The sequence below is a fragment of the Salvelinus fontinalis genome, chromosome 26 (assembly GCF_029448725.1).
Source record: "Salvelinus fontinalis isolate EN_2023a chromosome 26, ASM2944872v1, whole genome shotgun sequence".
Taxonomy (NCBI): domain Eukaryota; kingdom Metazoa; phylum Chordata; class Actinopteri; order Salmoniformes; family Salmonidae; genus Salvelinus; species Salvelinus fontinalis.
The window spans coordinates 36,791,070-36,813,256 of NC_074690.1; the positions used below are offsets into that span (position 1 = coordinate 36,791,070).

The 22,187-nt window shown below is 40.8% G+C and overlaps 1 protein-coding gene across 1 annotated transcript; it reads right to left on the bottom strand.

Annotated features, from left to right (window-relative positions):
- Nucleotides 1-7,377: 7,377 nt before the first annotated feature.
- Nucleotides 7,378-22,046, bottom strand: LOC129824229 (zinc finger protein 629-like). Its single transcript, XM_055883706.1, has 4 exons — nt 21,677-22,046; nt 10,560-10,681; nt 10,287-10,401; nt 7,378-10,085 (listed from the first exon to the last, which is right to left on the bottom strand). Exons 1-4 carry the CDS (start codon nt 21,870-21,872, stop codon nt 9,031-9,033), a joined length of 1,488 nt encoding a protein of 495 aa, XP_055739681.1. The 5' UTR covers nt 21,873-22,046; the 3' UTR covers nt 7,378-9,030.
- Nucleotides 22,047-22,187: the final 141 nt, after the last annotated feature.

Genomic DNA, 22,187 nt, shown 5'->3' on the forward strand with positions numbered 1-22,187 from the left:
AATGTCTAAGTGGAATTATGTTTTTTGAAATTTTTACAAATGAATTCAAACTGAAAAGCTGAAATGTCTTGAATCAATAAGTATTCAACCCCTTTATCTGTAAGGTCCCTCAGTTGAGCAGGGAATTTCAAACAAAAATTCAACCACAAAGACCACAAAAGTGTTCCAATGCCTCGCAAAGAAAGGCACCTATAAATAGATGGGAAAAAACATTTGGATTTTGGAATCGCCCTTTGAGCATGGTGAAGTTATTAATTACTATTTGGATGATGTACAGTATATATATATTCAAAAGAATGTGGACACCCCTTCAGATTAGTGGATTCGGCTATTTCAGCCACACCCATTGCTGACAGGTGTATAAAATCAAGCACACAGCCATGCAGGCTCCATAGACAAACATTGACAGTAGTATGGCCTTATTGAAGAGCTCAGTGACTTTCAACGTGGCACCGTCATAGGATGCCACCTTTCCAACAAGTCAGTTTGTCAAATTTCTGCCCTTCTAGATCTGCACCGATCAACTGTAAGTGCTGTTATTGTTTAGTGGAAATGTCTAGGAGCAACAACAGCTCAGCCGTGAAGTGGTAGGCCACACAAGCTCACAGAACGGGACCACTGAGTGCTGATGGGCGTCTGTCCTCATTTGCAGCACTCACTCCCGATTTCCAAACTGCCTCTGGAAGCAACGTCAGCACAAGAACTGTTCGTAGGGAGCTTCATGAAATGGGTTTCCATGGCCGAGCAGCCAGTCACAAGCCTAAGAACACCATGCACAATGCCAAGTGTCGGCTGGAGTGGTGTAAAGCTCGTTGCCATTGGACTCTGGAGCAGTGGAAACTCGTTCTCTGGAGTGATGAATCATGCTTCACCATCTGGCAGTCCGGCGGATGAATCTGGGTTTGGCGGATGCCAGGAGAATGCTACCTGCCCCAATGCATAGTGCCAACTGTAAAGTTTGGTGGAGGAGGAATAATAGTCTGGGGCTGTTTTATATGGTTTGTGCTAGGCCCCTTAGTTCCAGTGAAGGGAAATCTTAACGCTACAGCATACAATGACATTCTAGACTATTCTGTGCTTCCAAATTTGTGGCAACAGTTTGGTAAAGGCCCTTTCCTGTTTCAGCATAACAATGCCCCTGTGAAGAAAGCGAGGTCCGTTACAGAAATGGTTTCTCGATATTGCTGTGGAAGATTTGATTTGATGTGGAAGAACTTGACTGGCCTGCACAGAGCCCTGACCTCAGCCCCATCAAACATGTGGGATGAATTGTAACGCCGACTATGAACCAGGCCTAATCACCCAACATTAGTGCCAACCTCACGAATTCTCGTGGTTGAATAGAAGCAAGTCCATGCAGAAATGTTTCAACATCAAGAGGAAAGCTTTCCCAGAAGAGTGGAGGCTGTTAATGCAGCAAAGGGGGTACCAACTCCATATTGATGTCCATGACTTTGGAATGAGATGTTCGACGAGCAGGTGTCCACTGTTCACATACTTTGGTCATGTAGTGTATCAAACCACCCAGACACTACAAAGATACAGGCATCCTTCCTAACTCAGTTGCCGGAGAGGAAGGAACCCGCTCAGGGATTTCACCATGAGGCCAATGGTAACTTTAAAATAATTACAGAGTTTAATTGATGTGATAGGAGAAAACTGAGGATGGATCAACAACATTGTAGTTACTCCACAATATTAACCTAATTGACAGAGTGAAAAGAAGGAAGGATGTATAGAATAAAAATATCCAAAACATGCATTCTGTTTGCATCAATGCACTAAATTAATACTGCAAAAAAATGTGGCAAAGTGTAACGGATGTGAAATGGCTAGCTAGTTAGCGGGTACGCGCTAGTAGCATTTCAATCAGTTACGTCACTTGCTCTGAGACATTAAGTAGGGTTGCCCCTTGCTCTGCAAGGGCCGCGGCCTTTGTGGAGCGATGGGTAACAACCGTGCTTCGTGGGCGACCGTTGTTGATGTGTGCAGAGGGTCCCAGGTTCGCGCCGTGTCGGGGCGAGGGGACGACGTAAAGTTATACTGTTACAAAAGCAAATGGGTCAGTCTGCTTTCTACCAGACACTGGGAGATGAATTCACATTTCAGCAGGACAACAACCTAAAACACAAGGCCAAATCTACACTGGAGTTGCTAACCAAGAAGACAGTGAATGTTCCTCAGAGATCAAGTTACAGTTTTGGCTTAAATCTACTTGAAAATCTATGGCAAGACCTGAAAACGGTTGTCTAGCAATGATCAACAACCAATTTCAAGCTTGAAGAAATGTGAAAATAACAAATGTTGCACAATCCAGGTGTGGAAAGCTCTTAGATACTTACCCATAAATACGTACAGCTGTAATCACTGCCAAAAGTGCGTCTACAAAATATTGACTCAGGGGTATGAATACTTAGATGAGATATTTCTGTATTTCAATAAAGTATTAAAACATTTCTAAAAATATGTTTTCTCTTTGTTGTTATGGGGAATTGTGTATAAGTCGATGGGTGAGGAAAAAACATTGACATGAATGACGTGTCACTTGTCTCTTACTAGGCACATGAGGTTTTGTCATGACTGCTGGATTGGGTGCAATGGTAATGCAGTGTTAAAATGACCCTGAGCCAAGCAGCCAAATGAAACAAGTGATTTTAACTTTAAGAGTGTATGAATTATACATGACTTATACAAATTCTAACTTGAAATAGCCTTGGGGTCCTGTAGAGTGCTAAATAAGTTGTAAACAGATATGATCTGGGCACCATAAGACTATTCTGGGCCCGGTTTCCCAAAAGCATTTTAAGGCTAAGTTCATATTTCTAACGATGAACTTATTAGCCTTAAGATACTTTTGGTAAACCAGGCACAGATGATGTCGAGAGGAACCGAACGGTCATGCACAAACATGGGTGTTACCGTAATTTTTGGTTACGTACATCAAAATATTAATATTGTCTATCATTATATAATTCAGTTAAGTAGATTTATTTTTTTAGGTGTTACGTTTGACTCCAGCTACTGTTACAATTGCCTCTGGCACAGGGGCAAATGTAACGTCTGGACTTTCCTGATTAAAATCAATATTGTGATCCGACCATCTTATGTACAGTACAGACATATAAATGGTACAAATGATTAGGAGACCGATGTAAGTTAATAAATAAAAAAATCACTGGCTTAGTTAAAGTGATCGCTGAGCAATAGATTAAAAGACAAAACTGTAACAATTGCCCCGTCTCCCCTAACTATTGCATAGTACATGCATTATAGCTGATTTACACACAGGTGGCAAAATATCTCTATTTTCATCATACCAAAGCACCGGTTCCAATCCAAATGCCAATGCCATTTAGCAAACTCCAGGAGTTTACATTTGTTGGATGACATGCAAATAGAATACACAAGCAGAAAATAAAACCACTGTAAAATATGGTGATGAATCTTTGAAGTTATGGAGCTATTTTGCTTCCACTGGTCCTGAGGCCCTTGTTAAGGTGCACGGCATCATAAACTTTACCCAGTAAAGGTTGTGAGGACTCTGGAGGAAAGAATAAAATACAATTAATAATCAAAGAACAAGCATGGAAATTGGAAGATTGCATTATCAAAGAAAATACAGTATACAGAGACACACTCACCAGACTGTTTGGACCTAAAACACAGCCAGTTATCCAGTGTCTATGACAGTGTGGCAGACGTAGATAAATGCACACACCTGAGAAGGTTTAGAGCCCAAACAATTTATTTATTTGTATTTATTTAACTAGGCAAGTCAGTTAAGCACAAATTCTTATTTACAATGACGGACTAGGAACAGTGGGTTAACTGCCTTGTTCAGGGGCAGAACAACAGATTTTTCCCTTGTCAGCTCGGGGATTCGATCTAGCAACCTTTCAGTTACTGGCCCAACGCTCTAACCACTAGGCTACCTGTCGCGAGGTTCCAGGAATGCATATTGATGTTTGAGGAATAAGAAGCTATCTTGTCAAGGCAATGCTTCAGGAATTCTAGAGTTCTGAGAAACCATTGGGAGGGAAAAGGGACAGAAAGAGAGGGAAGTAGGTTTTATTCTGTAGAGAGTGTTTGAAAACAGTTGAAACTATTGGAGAAAAACTATAAAATGGCAAAATGTACAGCCCCAAGGCAACAGTAAACATGTCTTCCCCTACGAATGATGCAGGCAAGACGCATCATTTTTTGTCAAAATTCTTTTTTTCAAAATCGAGCCAGTGCTTTCTGATATCACGTGACACTAATTTACGGACGCAGAGTCACAGTCCCCTCCCTGATTTTATTGTGGGGGACAACAATAGGCTGGGCAGCACCACCTATGGGATATTTTTGGTTGAGATGGAGACGTGAATCCAACATATCAAATATTAATTTGTAGACAACCTGGAATTAAAGCCAGACTAGGTCTGGCAACTATGTGTGTGTTCTCTATACCTGTTCGCTCCTCTCCTTATAGGCGTTACAGATGCTCCCCACCACTTGGCTGCAACCCTTTTGGGCTCCAGAGTGGCACAGCAGTCTAAGGCACTGCATCTCAGTGATAGAGGCGTCACTACAGACCCTGGTTCGATCCCAGGCTGTATCACAACCGCCCATAATCGGGAGTCCCATAGGGCGGCGCACAATTGGCACAGCGTCATCCGGGTTAAAGGAGGGTTTGGCTGGGGTAGGCCGTCATTGTAAAATAAGAGTTTGTTCATAACCAACTTGCCTAATTGAATAAATAAATTAAAAGGTATCATTTAGTGTACCCTGTACGCACAACCCATGTGGAATTACTGGTCCCTGGCAGCGTTACTGCCGATCTGTGGTCAAGAATGTCAAGTTCATCTCAGCCTATGCTGCCTTTCAGTCCCGTGACTTTTGGCCCTGATAGAGAACGAATCACGCCAGAGAACACTGCTATTCCAGCTGCTCTCTCATCTGACTACGCTTTCTCTCATAATTCGAGAGCATATGGTCGTCGCAGGGGTGGAACAGGGCTACTCTTTTCACCTCTTTCCTCTCACACTCACCTGTCCATCTCCTCATTTGAATTCCATGCTGTCACTGTCATTTGTCCACTCAAGCTTAACATTGTTGTCCTCTATCGCTCCTCACGTGCCCTTAGAGAGTTCCTCAATGAGCTCGACACCTTGATAAGCTCCTTTTCCTGATGACGTTTCCTGATAACGGCTCACCGCTCTCCGTACTTGGCGACTTTAACCTCCCGATGTCTGCCTTCAATTTCTTTCTTTCCAACTCTCTCTTTCCCCTCCTTGCCTCTTTGGACCTCACCCTTTCCCAGTCCACTCCCATGGCAGGCAATACACTTGACCTCATCTTTACTAGAGGCTTTTCGCCTACTTATCTCACTACAACCCCCTCCAGGTCTCTGATCGCTACTTTATTTCCTTTTGTGTCTCCCTCTCCTCCAACACTAGCAACTCAGCCCCTACCTAGATGGTCATGCACTGTCGCAATCGTCGCTCTCTCTCCCACTAGTCTCTCCTCTTCTACCCTATCATCTCTCCCTTTTGCTAAATCCTTCTCCCTCCTGTCTCTTTGACCCTACTCTCCTCCCTTTCCGCATCTTTTGACTCGCAATGTCCCCTTTCCTCCCGGCTGGCTCGGCCATTCACTCCTGCTCCGTGGCTGAGTGACTCATTGCGACCTTACAGAACAGGGCTGCAGGCAGCTGAGCGAAAACGAAGGAAAACTAAACTTCCAGAGAACCTTTCATCCTTTCACTCCATCCTCTCTACCTATGCATCCGCTTCCAAAGCTACTTTCTATCACTCTACATTTCAAGCCTCTAACCCTAGGAAACTATTTTGAATCTTCTCCTCCCTCAATCCTCCACCACATTCCTCCTCCCTCTCTGTGGATGACTTTGTCAACCACTTTGAAAAGAAGGTTGACGACATCCGCTCCTCATTCACTCAGCCAATTGAGTCAGCTAGTCTCACTCATACAGAACTACCCTACGCCTTGAACTCTTTCTCCCTTCTCTCTCCAGCTGAAATACTGTGACTAGTGAGGTCTGGCCGCCCAACAACCTGCCAACTTGATCCCATCCCCTTTTCCAGACCTTCTCCCATTCCTCACTACCCTCATCCCTGATCATTGGTTGCTTCCCCTCTGACTTCAAAATGGCCCGAGGCACTCCGCTCATCAAGAAACTAACACTTGACTCCTCTGATGTCAAAAACTACAGACCGGTATCCCTTCTTTCCAAAACACTTGAGCATTCTGTCTCTGACCAACTCTCTCGCTATCTCTCTCAGGACGATCTTCTTGACCCTAAACAGTCAGGCTTCAAGACAGGTCACTCAACCAAAACTGCTCTTCTCCACACTCCCAAAGCTGACTCTCTCGCCTCCTGTATTTGGGTGTGTTGACAACCAAACACAATATCACTTTTGAAATACAATAAATAGCCTATTAACTTGATAAGTCAACCAATTATATGTTGGATTCACATCTCCAACTCAAACAAAAATAAAAGTTACAGAATGGAGTTAAGCCAGTGGCTCAGATGGAACTATCCAAGCAGGTATAGTACATATCCTTTAAATGTTTCTATTTGGTTGCCTTGTCAATCAAACACAATTCAAATGTTGCTTTTGTAGTACAGTAAATAGCTTAAAGTTAAGGCCATCTTACAAACTAATGTAACACTTAACCTTAAAACTTAGAATGTCTCAAAAGCAAGGAAATGTTGTGTAAAATTACATAATTAGTCATGCTATCCCAAGTTTTACTGTTTAAAGAATGTATCTTGTTATATGCTGCTGTGTTTTCTAACCTGATACAAACTTGTCTTTGTGGGACTTAAAACTGGGCATATAGCTAAGGTCCCTTTGGGAGCGACCGCAGCATGTGACATCCCGTGGGTTTACTATCTACAGAAAGTCACATGTATGGAAACTTGCAGAAAGGAGCACATTATAGTGTTTGCTGTTGTGAATGCAGTTTGATGGTTGAGCCCTCGGGCTATCAACCTCATGCCATCTTAAATCTGTAAACACAACTAATTGCCTTTTACACACTATCTGCCGACTGCCACATATACAAAAAGGATGTGCTACTCTATAAAGCTGAGAATCGACACTGTTCATTGAGCTTTCAACTATGCACTGTTGATTCTCAATTTTTGCAAATCTTATAAAAAGTGTTGTTTAAAAGAATCTGCAGTTTCTCTTCCTATAGAATTGCTACCACAACATCCATGGCCACATTTTAAGGTTATTGTAACTATACATTTATTCTAATGTAATCACAAAGTATGCATGTTCAAGATAGCATGCATACGTCATAGTAGGTCTGTGGAGAACTTCAACATTGCTGTAATAATCTGTGCAGAATCTCAAACAGCATTGATCACTTGCATCATGTACTTTTAATGTAATCCAGGTCATTTAGTTCTGCTATTAATGAAGCACCATGATAACACATTACTCTGTTGTATAAATAAACAATATCTGACGTTGTGTTCCAATTTCAACTTTGCTGTGCTTTTAAAATGGTTGAAAGCGCATTGATAGACATTTGGGTAACTAAACCAAAAATCAGACATAGTTTTTCCATTGGAATTTGGATGTGCTTTTAGATGGTTGAAAGCATAGTGATAACACAACACTTTGAGTGGGTAGGTTATAGGTTGTAATCTCATTGATCAATGTCTCTATCCACACCTGGATTCTGCACATTACAGGATTTTGAAAATAATAAACTGTCAGATTGGTTGTTGATCATTGCTAGACAACCATTTTCAGGTCTTGGTATTGATTTTCATGTACATTTAAGTCAAAACTATAACTCGGCCACTCAGGAACATTCACTGGCTTCTTGGTAAGCACTTACTTTAGTGCCTTGTTACAAACAGGATGCATGTTTTGGAACATTGTTTATCTGTACAGGCTTCCTTTTTATCCCACTGTCAATTAGGTTAGTATTGTGGAATAACTACAATGTTGTTGATCCATCTTCAGTTCTCTCTTATCACAGCCATTTTAAAGTCACCATTGGCCTCATGGTGAAATGGTGAAATCCCTGAGCGGTTTCCTTCCTCTGCGGCAACTAAGTCAGGAAGGACGCCTGTATCTTTGTTGTGACTCGGGTGTATTGGTACACCATCCAAAGTGGAATTAATACCAGGCTCAAAATAATATTCAATGTCTGCTTTGTTTTACCCATCTACCAATAGGTGCCCTTCTCTGCAAGGCATTAGAAAACCTCCCTGGTCTGTTGTTTAATCTGTTTTTGAAATTCACTGCTCGACTGTACCCCACACAAAACTGTATCTCTGGGGTACAGAGATGAGGTAGTCATTAAAAAAAATAATGTTAAACACTTATTGCACACAGTCCATGCAACTTAAGAAAATGTTTACTCCTGAACTTATTTAGGCTTGCCCTAACAAAGGGGTTGAATACTTACTGACTCAAGACATTTCAGCTTTTCATTTTTAATTAATTTGTATACATTTCTAAATATAAAATGTCACTTTGACATTAAGGGGTATTATGTGAAAAGCAAGTGACAACAAATATTAATTTAATCAATTTTAAATTCAAGCTGTAAAAAGTCAAGGGGTATGAATACTTTCTGAAGGCACTGTACATGTAACATGTACGCTGTTAAACTGAAACATTTTATCACCTTGCAATAACGTTCAAAAAATATAATTCAAGAAATAAAGTTTAGTTATTAACCTGACTTGATACGAGACTGTCCCTTGTAGCAAGAAATTGTTCCAGATAGACAAACACAAACTAGACAACACATACTAAATGGCTACTATATGTTTTCTTTATCTAAATGCGCAGGATCGACTATTTCTAGAAATACATTTGTTAAATAACATTTGACTGATTAAGTTGTAAATAGGCTGTTCAAATGAAACTGTGGAGCTGTCAGTCAAACATGAAAACCATTTCACAAATCAATTAGGAGGAAAAGCGTGTCAAAGTGTCTCAAAACACCTGCTGTACCACATTTTCACAGAAAGTGTTAGACAAGCTATGCTATGTTTTATTTGTTCCATCTCGTCTGAGACAACATTAAACTTGTGTGTGGATCCCCAGGGTATGCGGGTACCCCATATTGAGACACCGGACGCTCTCCTATGTGAGTTCTCTGATGTGACGTCATACTGGAGCGCTGGGTGAAGCATTTCCCACACTGTGTGCACTTGTAGGGCTTCTCCCCGCTGTGGACCACAGCATGTCTGATCAGGTTGTACTGCTTGGGGAAACTCCTGCCACACTGTTCGCAGGTGTACGGTTTCTCTCCGGTGGTGCCGCCCGACCTCCACTGAGTCCTCATTCTCTTCACCATGTTAAAACTACTGCGACTCAGGCTGTATCCAGAGAAGGTGGAGGTGGTGGCCATGTTTGACCCTGTCATGCACTCACTCATTCTCACTGTTGATTCTGAAGCCCTGTGCTGATGCTGCCTTGGCTGTAGATCTAAACTATTTCCGTCATTATTTGAGCTCAGTGTCTCGCTGCTCTGTCCTTCTGGCATCTGTTGTCTAGTCTCATCAGCCAATGTCCTGACATGTCTTTTCATGTGTGCTGCTGCACTGAGCATGTCAGCATGTGGTTTCCCTATAGAGTGAAGTGATGGCCCTCCATCATCTGTCATAGTAGGAAGGGATGGAAGCCCACTATGAGATGGAAAAATTGAGATATTCTGAGAGTACTCCTCTATGGCATGAAAGGAGAAATCTGGGTGGCTATCAGGGTCAGTGTCTCTGCCTGGATCCACAGAGGTCCACAGCTGCCCATCAGTCTCATCCATGACAAACTGGTCAGGTCCTGCCAGGGCTGTGGTCTGATCCAGCTCCTCCTTTTTCTCATCCTTCACCATCACTAGCTCTTGTGAGTCCTCATCCTCGGCTGGCTGGTGCTGCTCTGTGCTACACACCTCTGTAGACGCGAGCCGGGGTGTGTCTGGTTCCTCTGGACCATCAGAATTGGGGGAATGTTCCACCGAGTCTTCAGGAGATATGTTGGGTTGTGGGATGAAGTCCTCAAAGTGCCGTTGCTCAAAGGATGGTGGTTGCCCAGGCTTGGAACCAGACTCTAAAGATTTGGGATAAACATGAAAGAAACATTACAAAAGACCCTTAACAGTTGCAAAACATGGGTGCTTTAGAATTGACTGTGTTTGTACGTGTACTCCATATGCCAGAACATAAAACACCAATGAAGCAACTTGGAACGTGCATACCACCACACCCACACTTTCACAGACAGAGCAGTATCACTTATGGTCGCACCCACCCTCTCCAGTGATCCTGAGCTCATCCTGAGGGTCAGTCTTCCATACATCCTCTGCTGTCTCCTCATCTTTGATCAGTATGGGTTCAGTCTCTGCTCTCTGCTCCACATCTGTAGGCTGTAACAGGGGACTGAGGTTATCACTCTGGGACACACCATATTTAACACTTCTCATATCCATGAATCACACAAAACTCTAAATTCTCCTGATATTCCAATAACAGAATTGATCCAAGAGGTCAGGTCTTTGTAATTGTAAAAGGTGATGTATCACACCTGGGGTTGAGAGTCCTCTTCAACAGCCATCTCTCCATCTCTCCACTGTGATTTACTCTTCTGCTTGTTCAAAACAATCTTGACTGGATATGAAGATCTCTCTGATGCCATGGGGTAAAGAACTGCAAAATAATTGTATTCAGTCAAATATTATGGCTATTCACACACACTTGGGTTTCGCATGTGCAATGAATTTATCATTAATAATTGCCAGAAGATTCCGACCCTACGTTACGCTCGTTTACACCGAGCTGCACTGGGGTCAGACAGCATGACTGTGTAGATCAAGACACTGCGGTGCCAGTATGAGATATGGCTCAGAAAACGTACCTCAATCCAGGAATGAGAAATGAGTTTAGGGCTGACCCCATTTATTAAACTGGTTGATTGTTTGGTCGACAGGCTGCTGTTCGACTGAGCCTTCTTTAGTCGAACGGTAGCCAAAAAATAAAATAATCATTGTTTACAAGACACCGGTCTGATTTGTGCCTGTCTGAGTGGACTGATCCATTGTGGAGGCCGCTTTCTCCCACGTTGGAGAGGTCCCTGTCCGCGGTTCTGAATCAGTGCGCTGTTTAATTGCAGCCTTTTCCTGGACCATGTTGCTATAGCAAAGTTAGCCAGCATATTGGTGTTGAGAACAATGTGGCGGAGGCAGCAGTGGAGTTAGGAGATGAGAAAACAGCCCTCACCTCAATTGTCTAAGAAAAGTGAGGAGAGAGGAAACCAACTTAAATTTATGGCTTGGCGATATGGCCAAAATATCATAACACAGCATTTTATTTTTTATTAGGCCAAAGTATCATATCATTATTTTTTTTATTTTTTTTACAGAATGATGGTATATTTTTGAAAAATAAAAGTAAAAAATTTGCTTCATGAGTAGTGTGTGACCGACCCTAGGTTTGAAACACATACATTCTAAGTGATTTCAATAGTTTTCTCTTTTCTGATTAATTTATGCGGTTCAAATCAGCTTCAACCAAAAATAATTTTTCTGCATTTTCATACATTTCTGTATTCCTGCACTCATGAGATCATTTCCGCACTGCCACCTAGGGCTGCATGATATGGGCAAACAATCTAGGCCATATTTTTAACCAAATGTTGCAATTGCGATTTAGAGCAAAACACTTGGGTGAACTGTTGGAATCATGGAAATATAATGATAATTAAAATTCTATAGCTAGAATAGAATAGTGGGCAATCTGGAATACAGTGTTTGACATGACAACAAATAAATGCCAGGGAGGAGTTATTGTGGAGTGCTAAAAAGTATTTCGTAGGGGACCCTATAATCTTTGGCTACATTGAATGTTCTCTTAGCTACTTCTTGTAGCTAACATTATTGCTTCGCGTATTCCTGTTTGATTTAGAAGATACTGTTGCACAAAGAAAAAAAAAACGGGGAAAAAAAACATGCAGATGTACAGTGTTTCATAATTTTTTACATTGTAGAATAATAGTGAAGACATCAAAATTATGAAATAACACATGAAAAAAAGTGTTAAATTAAAATATATTTCATATGAGATTGTTCAAAGTAGCCACTCTTTGCCTTGACAGCTTTGCACACTCTTGGAATTCTCTCAACTTCCTTCATGGAATGCTTTTCCAACAGTCTTGAAGGAGTTCCCATATGCTGAGCACTTGTTCGCTGCTTTCCCTTCACTCTGCGGTACAACTCATCTCTATTCGGTTGAGGTCGGGTGAATGTGAAGGCCAGGTCATCTGATGCAGCACTCCATCCCTCTCCTTCTTGGTCAAATAGCCCTTACACAGCCTGGAGGTGTGTTGGTTCACTGTCCTGTTTGCGCATAGTGGGACTGGCGTATCGCTGCAGAATGCTGTGGTAGCCATGCTGGTTAAGTGTGCCTTGAATTCTAAATAAATCACTGATATTGTCACCAGCAAAGCACCCCCACACCTCCTCCATGCTTCACGAAGGGAACCACACATGCAGAGATCAGCCGTTCACCTACTCTGTGTCTCAAAGACACAGCGGTTGGAACCAAAAATCTCAAATTTGGACTCATCAGACCAAAAGACAGATTTCCACAGGGTCTAACGTCCATTGCTCATGTTTCTTGGCCCAAGCAAGTCTCTTCTTATTGGTGTCCTCTCAATATTTGATGTTGAGATGTTACTTGAACTCTGAGGCATTTATTTGGCCTGCAATCTGAGGTGCAGATAATTGCCCATTTCTGAGGCTGGTAACTCAGATGAACTTATTATCTGCAGCAGATGTAACTATGGGTCTTCCATTTATGTGGTGGTCCTCGTGAGAGCCAGTTTCATCATAGTGCTTGATGGTTTTTGCAATTGCACTTGAAGTAACTTTCAAAGTTCTTGACATTTTTCACATTGACTGACCCTCATGTCTTAACCTCTTTGGGCTGCAGGGGCAGTATTGAGTAGCCTGGATAAAAGGTGCCCATTCAAACGGTCTCGTACTCAAGTCTTGTTCGTACAATATGCATATTATTAATACTATTGGATAGAAAACACTCTCTAGTTTCTAAAATCGTTTGAATTATATCTATGAGTAAAACAGAACTCATTTTGCAGCAAACTTCCTGACAGGAAGTGGAAAATCTGAAATTGATGCTCTGTTCTAGGGCCTGCCTATAAATGTCCTTGATATTCATTAGTATACATGCACTTCATACGTCTTCCACTAGATGTCGACAGGCAGTGAGAGAAGAAATGGAGTGTATAACTTGATCTGGGGTCGAATAAAAGCTCTTTGTATGACGTGTCACCAGTTTCCTGTTTTCTGGAGCGCGCGAGAAGGGACCTGGTATTGCCTTCTGAAAAGCTGTCGTTATAGACGACTAATATCTCCGGCTTTGATTTTATTTGATACATGTGACAATATCATCATAAAGTATGTTTTTTCAATATAGTTTTATTAGATTATTGAAATTTTTTCGGGACGTTTGGCGTGTTGCTTTGTCTGCGTTTGTTCACGAAGGAGAGCTTCGCACCACTTTGCTAGCTTTCCGTGCTAATTGACTGGAGAAGAGGACATTCTAAATCCAAACAACGATTGTTCCCAACAAAGGACCCCTTGTACAACATTCTGATGGAAGATCATCAAAAGTAGGACCCATTTTATGATGCTATTTCATATCTGTCGAACATGTTGTACTAGTCGTTTGCGCCCAGATTTTGGGCACTCTCTCGCTATTACTAAGCTGGATGTCGTAATGAAGTTATTTTTAGAATTCTAACACGGCGATTGCATTAAGAACTATTGTATCTATCATTTCCTATACAACATGTATTTTTTAGTAACGTTTATGTATAGTTATTTGGTCAGAATAGTTGAGTGTCATAAAAATATCCGCACATTCTGGGAAAAAGATGCTACAATAGCACAATGTATAACCACTGATTTCAGCTCTAAATATGCACATTTTCGAACAAAACATAAGTGTATGTATAACCTGATGTTATAGGACTCATCTGATGAAGCTTATCAAGGTTAGTCAAATGATATATCTTTTGCTGGTTTGTTACGATCGCTAACTTTTGCTGCTGGTAAATGGCTTGTGTTTCTGGCTATTGTGGTAAGCTAATATAATGCTATATTGTGTTTTCGCTGTAAAACACTTAAGAAATCGGAAATATTGGCTGGAATCACAAGATGCCTGTCTTTCATTTGCTGTACACCATGTATTTTTCAGAAATGTTTTATGATGAGTATTTAGGTATTTGACGTTGGTGTCTGTAATTACTCTGGCTACTTCGGTGCTATTTCTGACGGTAGCTGTGATGGTAGCTGCAATGTAAAACTGATTTATAGCTCAAATATGCAAATTTTTCGAACAAAACATAGATTTATTGAATAACATGTTATAAGACTGTCATCTGATGAAGTTGTTTCTTGGTTAGTTAGGTTGGTTTTGTGCATGCTACCTGTGCTGTGAAAAATGTCTGTCCTTTTTTGTATTTGGTGGTGAGCTAACATAAATATATGTGGTGTTTTCGCTGTAAAACATTTAAAAAAATCAGACATGTTGGCTGGATTCACAAGATGTTTATCTTTCATATGCTGTATTGGACTTGTTAATGTGTGAAAGTTAAATATATTTTGAATTTCGCACCCTGCACTTGAAGTGGCTGTTGTCATATTGTGCCCGGCTTCGGGCTTGCAGCCCAAAGAAGTTAAAGTAGTGATGGACTGTCGTTTCTCTTTGCTTATTTGAGCTTTTCCTGACATAATATGGACTTGGTCTTTTACCAAATAGGGCTATCTTCTGTATACCCCCTCCCACCAGGTCACAACAGAACTGATTGGCTTTTAACAAGGCACACCTGTTAATTGAAATGCATTCCAGGTGACTACCTCATGAAGCTGGTTAAGAGAATGCCAAATGTGTGCAAAGCTGTCATCAAGGCAAAGGGTGGCTACTTTGAAGAATCTCAAATATATTTTGATTTATTTAACACTTTTTTGGTTACTACATGATTCCATTTGTGGTATTTCATAGTTTTGATGTCTTTACTATTATTGTACAATGTAGAAAATAGTAAAAATGAAAGAAAAAAAAAAACTCTGGAATGAGTAAGTGTCCAAACTTTTGACTAGTACTGTAAGTCTACACCATCACTGGTATTATCAGGCTGTATAGCTAGTTACGTTTGCTCTGACTCAGTACATTTATTAGCTAGCTAGCGATTAGCATTAGCTTTAGGCCCAACTTTCTAAGAAAAGTCAAATTAGCTGTTTGCAGATGTAAGAAACACAAACTAATAGTGCAATTATAGAACGTTGGTGGATTTATATTAAGAAGCAAAGTGAAAACAGCATTGTCATCACGTGCTGCAGAGACTGAACACATGTGTCTGGTGGTAGAGAAACAAATGCGCTCCTTGAGTGACAGGGGGCGGGGCTACGTCTGTGTGAAAAGCGGCATGGCGAGAGATTACTCAAGTAGCAAAGTAAACTATAAAAATGGACGTTACACACGGTGTACCACATTTAACAAACACCGTTATAGAAGGTAAAGCAAAAACCTAAAATCGGTCCTTGCATCAATACTGGTATATCATAAAATACGGTATACCGTCCAGCCCTAACTTAATTAGGTCTATAATCAACAGCCCAACTGTTAAATGTGCATGGCTTAATAAATCCTCACTTTACAGTGCCTTTGGAAAGTATTTTTGCCCCTTTACATTTTCCACAATTTGTTACGTTATAGCCTTAATCTAAAATTGATTAAATTAATGTTTTTCCACTCCCGAGTGGCGCAGCGGTCTAAGGCACTGCATCTCAGTGCAAGAGGCGTCACTAAATTCCCTGGTTCGAATCCAGGCTGTATCACATCCGACCGTGATTGGGTGTCCCATAGAGCGGCGCACAATTGGCTCAGCATCGTCCGGGTTTGGCCAGGATAGGCCGTCATTGTAAATAATATTTTTCTCTTAACCGACTTACCTAGTTAAATAAAAAGGTTAAATAATACATCTTCACACAATACTCCATAATGACAAAACAATAACAGGTTTAGGCATTTTCACAAATGTATTTAAAATTAAAAACAGATGCCTTATTGACATAGCATAGGGTCTGAATACCTATGAGACTCAAAACTGAGCTCAGGTACATCCTGTTTCCATTGATCATCGTTGACTTGGAGTCCACCTGTGGTAAATTCAATTGATTGGACATGATTTGGAAAGGCACACCTGTCTATATAAAAGGTCCCATAGGTTACAGTGCATGTCAAAGTAAAATACAAGCCGTGAGGTCAAAAGATTTGTCCGTAGAACTTCGAGACAGATGTGTTGACGGTCCCCAAGAAGTGGCCCCTCCATCATTCTTAAATGGAAGAAGTTTGGAACCACCAAGACTTCCTAGAGCTGGCCGCCTGGTCAAACTGAGCAATCGGGGGACATGGGCATTGGTCAGAGAGGTGACCAAGAACCCGATGGTCATTCAGCCAGCTCCAGAGTTATTCTTGGAAATGGGAGAACGTTCCAGAAGGACAACCATATTTGCAGCGCTCCACCAATCAAGCCTTTACGGTAGTGGTCAGACGGAAGCCATTCTTCAGTTAGAGGCATGACCGCCTGCTTGGAGTTTCCCAAAAGGCACCTAAAGACTCTCAGACCATGAGAAACTGCATTATCTGGTTTGATGAAACCAAGATTGAACTCCTTCGCCTGAATGCCAAGCGTCACGTTTGGAGGACACCTGGCACCATCTCTACAGTGAAGCATGGTGGTGACAGCATCTTTCTGTGGGGATGTTTTTCAGTGGCAGGGACTGAGGGAAAGCTGAACGGAGGAAAGTAGAGGGATCCTTGACAAAAACCTGCTCCAGGGCGCTCAGGACCTCAGACTGGGGCAACGGTTCACCTTCCAACAGGACAAGAACCTTAAGCGGACAAGTCTCAATGTCCTTCAGTGACCCAGCCAGAGACCAGACTCGAACCCAATCGAAAATCTCCGGAGAGACATTAAAATAGCTGTGCAGCAACGCTCCCCATCCAACCTGACAGCGCTTGAAAGGATCTGCAGAGAAATGCGAGAAACGACCCAAATACAGGTGTGCCAAGCTTGTAGCGTCATACCCAAGACTCGAGGCTGTAATCGCTTCAAGGTACTGAGTAAAGGGTCTGAATACATATGTAAATGTATTATAAATAAATAAATCACATTAGCAAAATTCCGAAACCTGTTTTTGCTTTGTCATTATGGGGTAGTGTGTAGATTGAGGGGAAGAAAACTATTTAATTCATTTTAGAATAAGGCTAATATCTACAGAAATAAGACTGCGCCTGCTTGTGTTGTTGCCTGTGAGTTTGTTTAATAGCCTACTGATTCCGTGAGCACCAAGCCTCACTACCAGATGTCAGATAAACAGTTTCACAAATTCGGCTGTTTTTAATATTTGCTATGCTGTAAAGGCTTTAGAATTTGTCATTAGAACATTAGCCGGTATTACTTACTTAGTGTTTACACTGTTCCAAATGGTCAGAAATGTGTATTTATAATAAACCCTCTTTCTTTATCTCATTGTTTATTACTACTATCATTAAGTAGTGCCATTAGTAGGCTTAGTATATAAGCCTTGTATAACCACCAAGCTGTAGGCCTAAGAGTGCATCCTGTTAAGTCCTAATACTAATTTAGGCCTATATCAATACTTACATAGGCTACTGTATCAATCAATTTGTCCATGTCATCACACAGATTTACAAGTCATTCATTAGTTGACATTTTTGTTTTAAAATAAATCGACCCTTGAATAATAAACCGTTCCATGTCTACAATTGCATGTGACTGTTTTTAGTCTTTGTTACAGCAAAGGGCCAACAATGGTTACTCTGGTACGCTTAATTTATTTAGTATTGTTCCAAATGGTCAATTATATTTTAATCTAACAGCACCCGTTTGGCACAAAATATGCACGCAGAGCTTGCTCCTTACCTTTTTCTTGATCTCCAGTATTTTCCACTAGTCATTTATTTCACAAATGACTTAGCTACACTTTACCTCCTGAGCAACCAAACATTCCCCAATTGAGTTTCACACCATCTGCATCCATTTTTCTGTTAAGTATCAGTGTCGGAGTTTTATAACCAATTTACTGATATAATTATGATATGCTGTTGGTCAGGCCCTATTGGTCAAGTGCATGTGATGCATACCTGTGTCACGTAAAGAGAACAAGGGTTGAGGGAATAGGGGTTGTTTCTCCTAAACAAATGCCAGATTTTTTTTAACACAGCACCTGGCATAATTAAATCAATTAGGCAGACCCCATCTAGTCGTTTGTCTTAAATATTTCGTCAAACAGCGCGCTTAAAGCATCAAGTTCAGTGCATTTACAGTTGAAGTCAGAAGTTTACATACACCTTAGCCAAATACATTTAAACTCAGTATTTCACAATTCCTGACATTTAATCCTAGTAAAAATTAGGATCATCACTTTATTTTAAGAATGTGAAATGTTAGAATAATAGTAGAGGGAATGATTTATTTATTTCATCACATTCCCAGTGGGTCAGAAGTTTACATACACTCAATTAGTATTTGGTAGCATAGCCTTTAAATTGTTTAACTTGGGTCAAACATTTCAGGTAGCCTTCCACAAGCTTCCCACAATCAGTTAGGTGAATTTTGGCCCATTCCTCCTGACAGAGCTGGTGTAACTGAGTCAGGTTTGTAGGCCTCCTTGCTCGCACACGCCTTTTCAGTTCTGCCCACAAATGTTCTATGGGATCGAGGTCAGGGCTTTGTGATGGCCACTCCAATGCCTTGAATTATGTCCTTAAGCCATTTTGCAACACATTTGGAAGTATGCTTGGGGTAATTGTCCATTTGGAAGACCCATTTGCAACCAAGCTTTAACTTCCTGACTGATGTCTTGAGATGTTGCTTCAATATATCCACATCATTTTCCTTCCTCATGAGGCCATTTACTTTGAAGTGCACCAGTCTCTCCTGCAGCAAAGCACCCCCACAACATGATGCTGCCACCCTGTGCTTCACGGTTGGGATGCTGTTCTTCGGCTTGCAAGCCTCCCCCTTTTTCCTCCAAACATAACGATGGTCATTATGGCCAATCAGTTCTAGTTTTATTTCATCAGACCAAAGGACATTTCACCAAAATGTACGATCTTTGTGCAGTTGCAAACCGTAGTCTGCCTTTTTTTAATGGCAGTTTTGGAGCAGTGGCTTCTTCCTTGCTTTCAGGTTATGTCGATATAGGACTCGTTTTACTGTCGATATAGATACTTTTGTGCCCGTTTCCTCCAGCATCTTCACAAGGTTCTTTGCTGTTCTGGGATTTATTTTCACACCAAAATACCTTCATCTCTAGGAGACGGAACGCGTCTCCTTCCTGAGCGGTATGACGGCTGCGTGGTCCCATGGTGTTTATACTTGCGTATTATTGTTTGTACAGATGAACGTGTTACCTTCAGGCATTTGGAAATTGCTCCCAAGGATGAACCAGACTTGTTCTGATTTCTTTTGATTTTCCCATGATGTCAAGCAAAGAGTTAAGGTTGGTCTTGAAATACATCCACAGCTACACCTCCAATTGACATCATTTATCAGAAGCTTCTAAAGGCATGACAATTTTCTGGAATTTTCCAAGCTATTTAAAGGCATGTTAACTTCTGACCCACTGGAATTGTGATACAGTGAAATAAATAATCTGTCTGTAAACAATTGTTGGAAAAATTACTTGTTTCATAATTTGTGCGTATGTCCTAACCGACTTGCCAAAACTATAGTTTGTTAACAAGAAATTTGTGGAGTGGTTGAAAAACGAGTTAATTACTCCAACCTAAGTGTAAGTAAACTTCTGACTTCAACTGTAGTTTACTTTACTAAAACACTGGATGTCTAAATATGGCAAAATACACATTTAAAATGACCAATTAATTATTGTACTTCAGAGAAGCATCTAGTTTTGGGATTGTTTGATTAAGTGATAATGCACCAGAAGCTGGTCTTTGGAGGAGAAATTGGTATGGGTGTTAGGCCAGAGATGAAGTCTATGGCCACCAATAATCTTCCAAACACAAACACCATTTGGAGTACAACGCATTTCTCATCCATGGATTTACATGTTTTCCGAGCACTGGCGCCAAAGTGTCTTGCTCTACACAGACATGCTGTCCAACCCCAGTGCAGCACAGTGTAAACAAGGGTAATGGTAGGGTTGCAATCTTCTGTCAACACGAATATAGGCATGCTTCCCAACAAACAGTTCGGTAGAGTTCGTACATCTTATGACATTGACTTTGTTCGTTTTGCACTTCGATCAAGTTTTTTTTCGGCTGTTCGGGCGCACATTTTTTTCCGGAAGCAAGCCGAAGTTCGGAGGCGAAGTCTACGCCCCTTCGTCGTTGATTAGTCAACTGTAGGGATTCGTCAAAGTATGTCATTCAACGACAGACGACTCGATTTCATGTCTTTTCAGGGTCTTTTACTTAAGGAATTCTTATCACTTTACAAGATCCCTGTAACACAAAGATTTTGCACTTTTTTTTTTAGATGCCATTCCCTCAGGTGTTGCTTTATTATTCAGGAACGTGTCAAGACCTGACCCTCAGAGTCTACCTTCCATTAACCCTGTTGACTCATCAGTAGGAAAGATTTGTTTCTCTTTTGGTCCATTCAACAACAGAGCGATACGAACCTTGTTTCAGCAAAATGTTGTATCTATACCTTATGTCATGCCTTATTGGAATGGATTTATTGATATCTGTTGAAAACAGTTTGGATGTTGCCACACACATACCTACTTAACAAAATTAAGGAAGTTTCCTTTAGAATGATTCATAAATATTATCCCGCCAACCACTATATGAAGAAGATTAAGAAAAACAAACTCAAATTTTGTAATGACCACCCAGAAACGGTGTTACATCTTTTTCGCCAATGTATTCATGTAAGAAAACTGTGGCAAGACATCAGTAGATTTAATTGAACACATTTATGAAAATTTTACACTATTGTGGAGAGATGTACTGCTTGGATATTTTACCTACAAGAGAAATAAGTTGAAACAATTTTATGTAACTCATTTCATTCTTTTGGCCAAATGTTATATTCACAAATGCAAATTTACAAACATCTTCTTACCTTACAAAACGAAATAGAACTGTATTAAGACCATTAAATACTCTGCTAACAAAAAAAGCTGTTACACATAATTCTATGCATGTCCCTTAAGGTCCTTGTGTAATGTGATATTGTAACCCCTAGCCCAATTGTCCTTTGTATATTATTTATATATACACTTGTGTTCCAACATGTACTTCCTGTATTGATTTGATGTTAATCAAATAACTCGATTTCATGTACATTTTTTTCATCGAAAAATACTGCAAACCTCTTAGATGTAAAATTAAGCGACTGAGAACTTGGGCAAAAACGTCAATATTAATGACATTTCTTGAGTTCTTAGATTCATTCTGACTATTTTGAGGAAGTGTATACTGGCTACGGCGTACAAAATGGACAAACAGTACTATAGCCACTTCTTGTTTTTCAAGCGAAGGTCTTAAGGGAATACGCGATTACACTCGTTCGGTTCGACTAGACGAGTTTTCGAACTGAAGCATAAATTTATCATACACATCTACCTTTTTTCCTGAATTGTCCTCGTGTCTTCTTCAGCTCGCTCTCCATCATTTGACATTTCCTTTTCAGTACATCAATATCTCGCTGGCTTTGGGTAATTTCCAAACGTATAACTGCACAGCTATCATCAACCCGTTTGTTAATTTCTGCTACAGCTGCTTTAGCCAAAACCTCCATAATGGATACCAACTGCGCCATGTTGTCCAGCCCAAATTACAGTTTTGTATTCTGTGTGAAGAAAAGTATAGAATTTCGAAGCGAATGTGCACTAAACAATCCGTAGATATTTATAACTGGCAACAACGTAAGTGGCAACGTTATATGCGTCCGCAATTGCACTTCCTTTCAACGCCTGACGTATTTCTTCGATGGGGTTTAACGGTGGTTGGCATTCAATGTTAATGTTGCATTACCGCCACCAGCTGGACGGGGTATTGAATAAGATACTAAAAAAACATTGCGGTGAAGGTGGAAAACGACATACAAATGAACTAGTTCATACAGATTCTAGAT

Bases quoted from the DNA above. Each gene is read 5' to 3' on its own strand.
- LOC129824229 (XM_055883706.1), bottom strand. From the start codon at position 21,872: ATGGCGCAGTTGGTATCCATTATGGAGGTTTTGGCTAAAGCAGCTGTA. The intron at 10,682-21,676 runs GTAGATGTGTAT...ATTATTTTGCAG, and splicing joins AGGACAATTCAGGAAAAAAG to TTCTTTACCCCATGGCATCA. The intron at 10,086-10,286 runs GTGGGTGCGACC...CCAAATCTTTAG, and splicing joins GCTCAGGATCACTGGAGAGG to AGTCTGGTTCCAAGCCTGGG.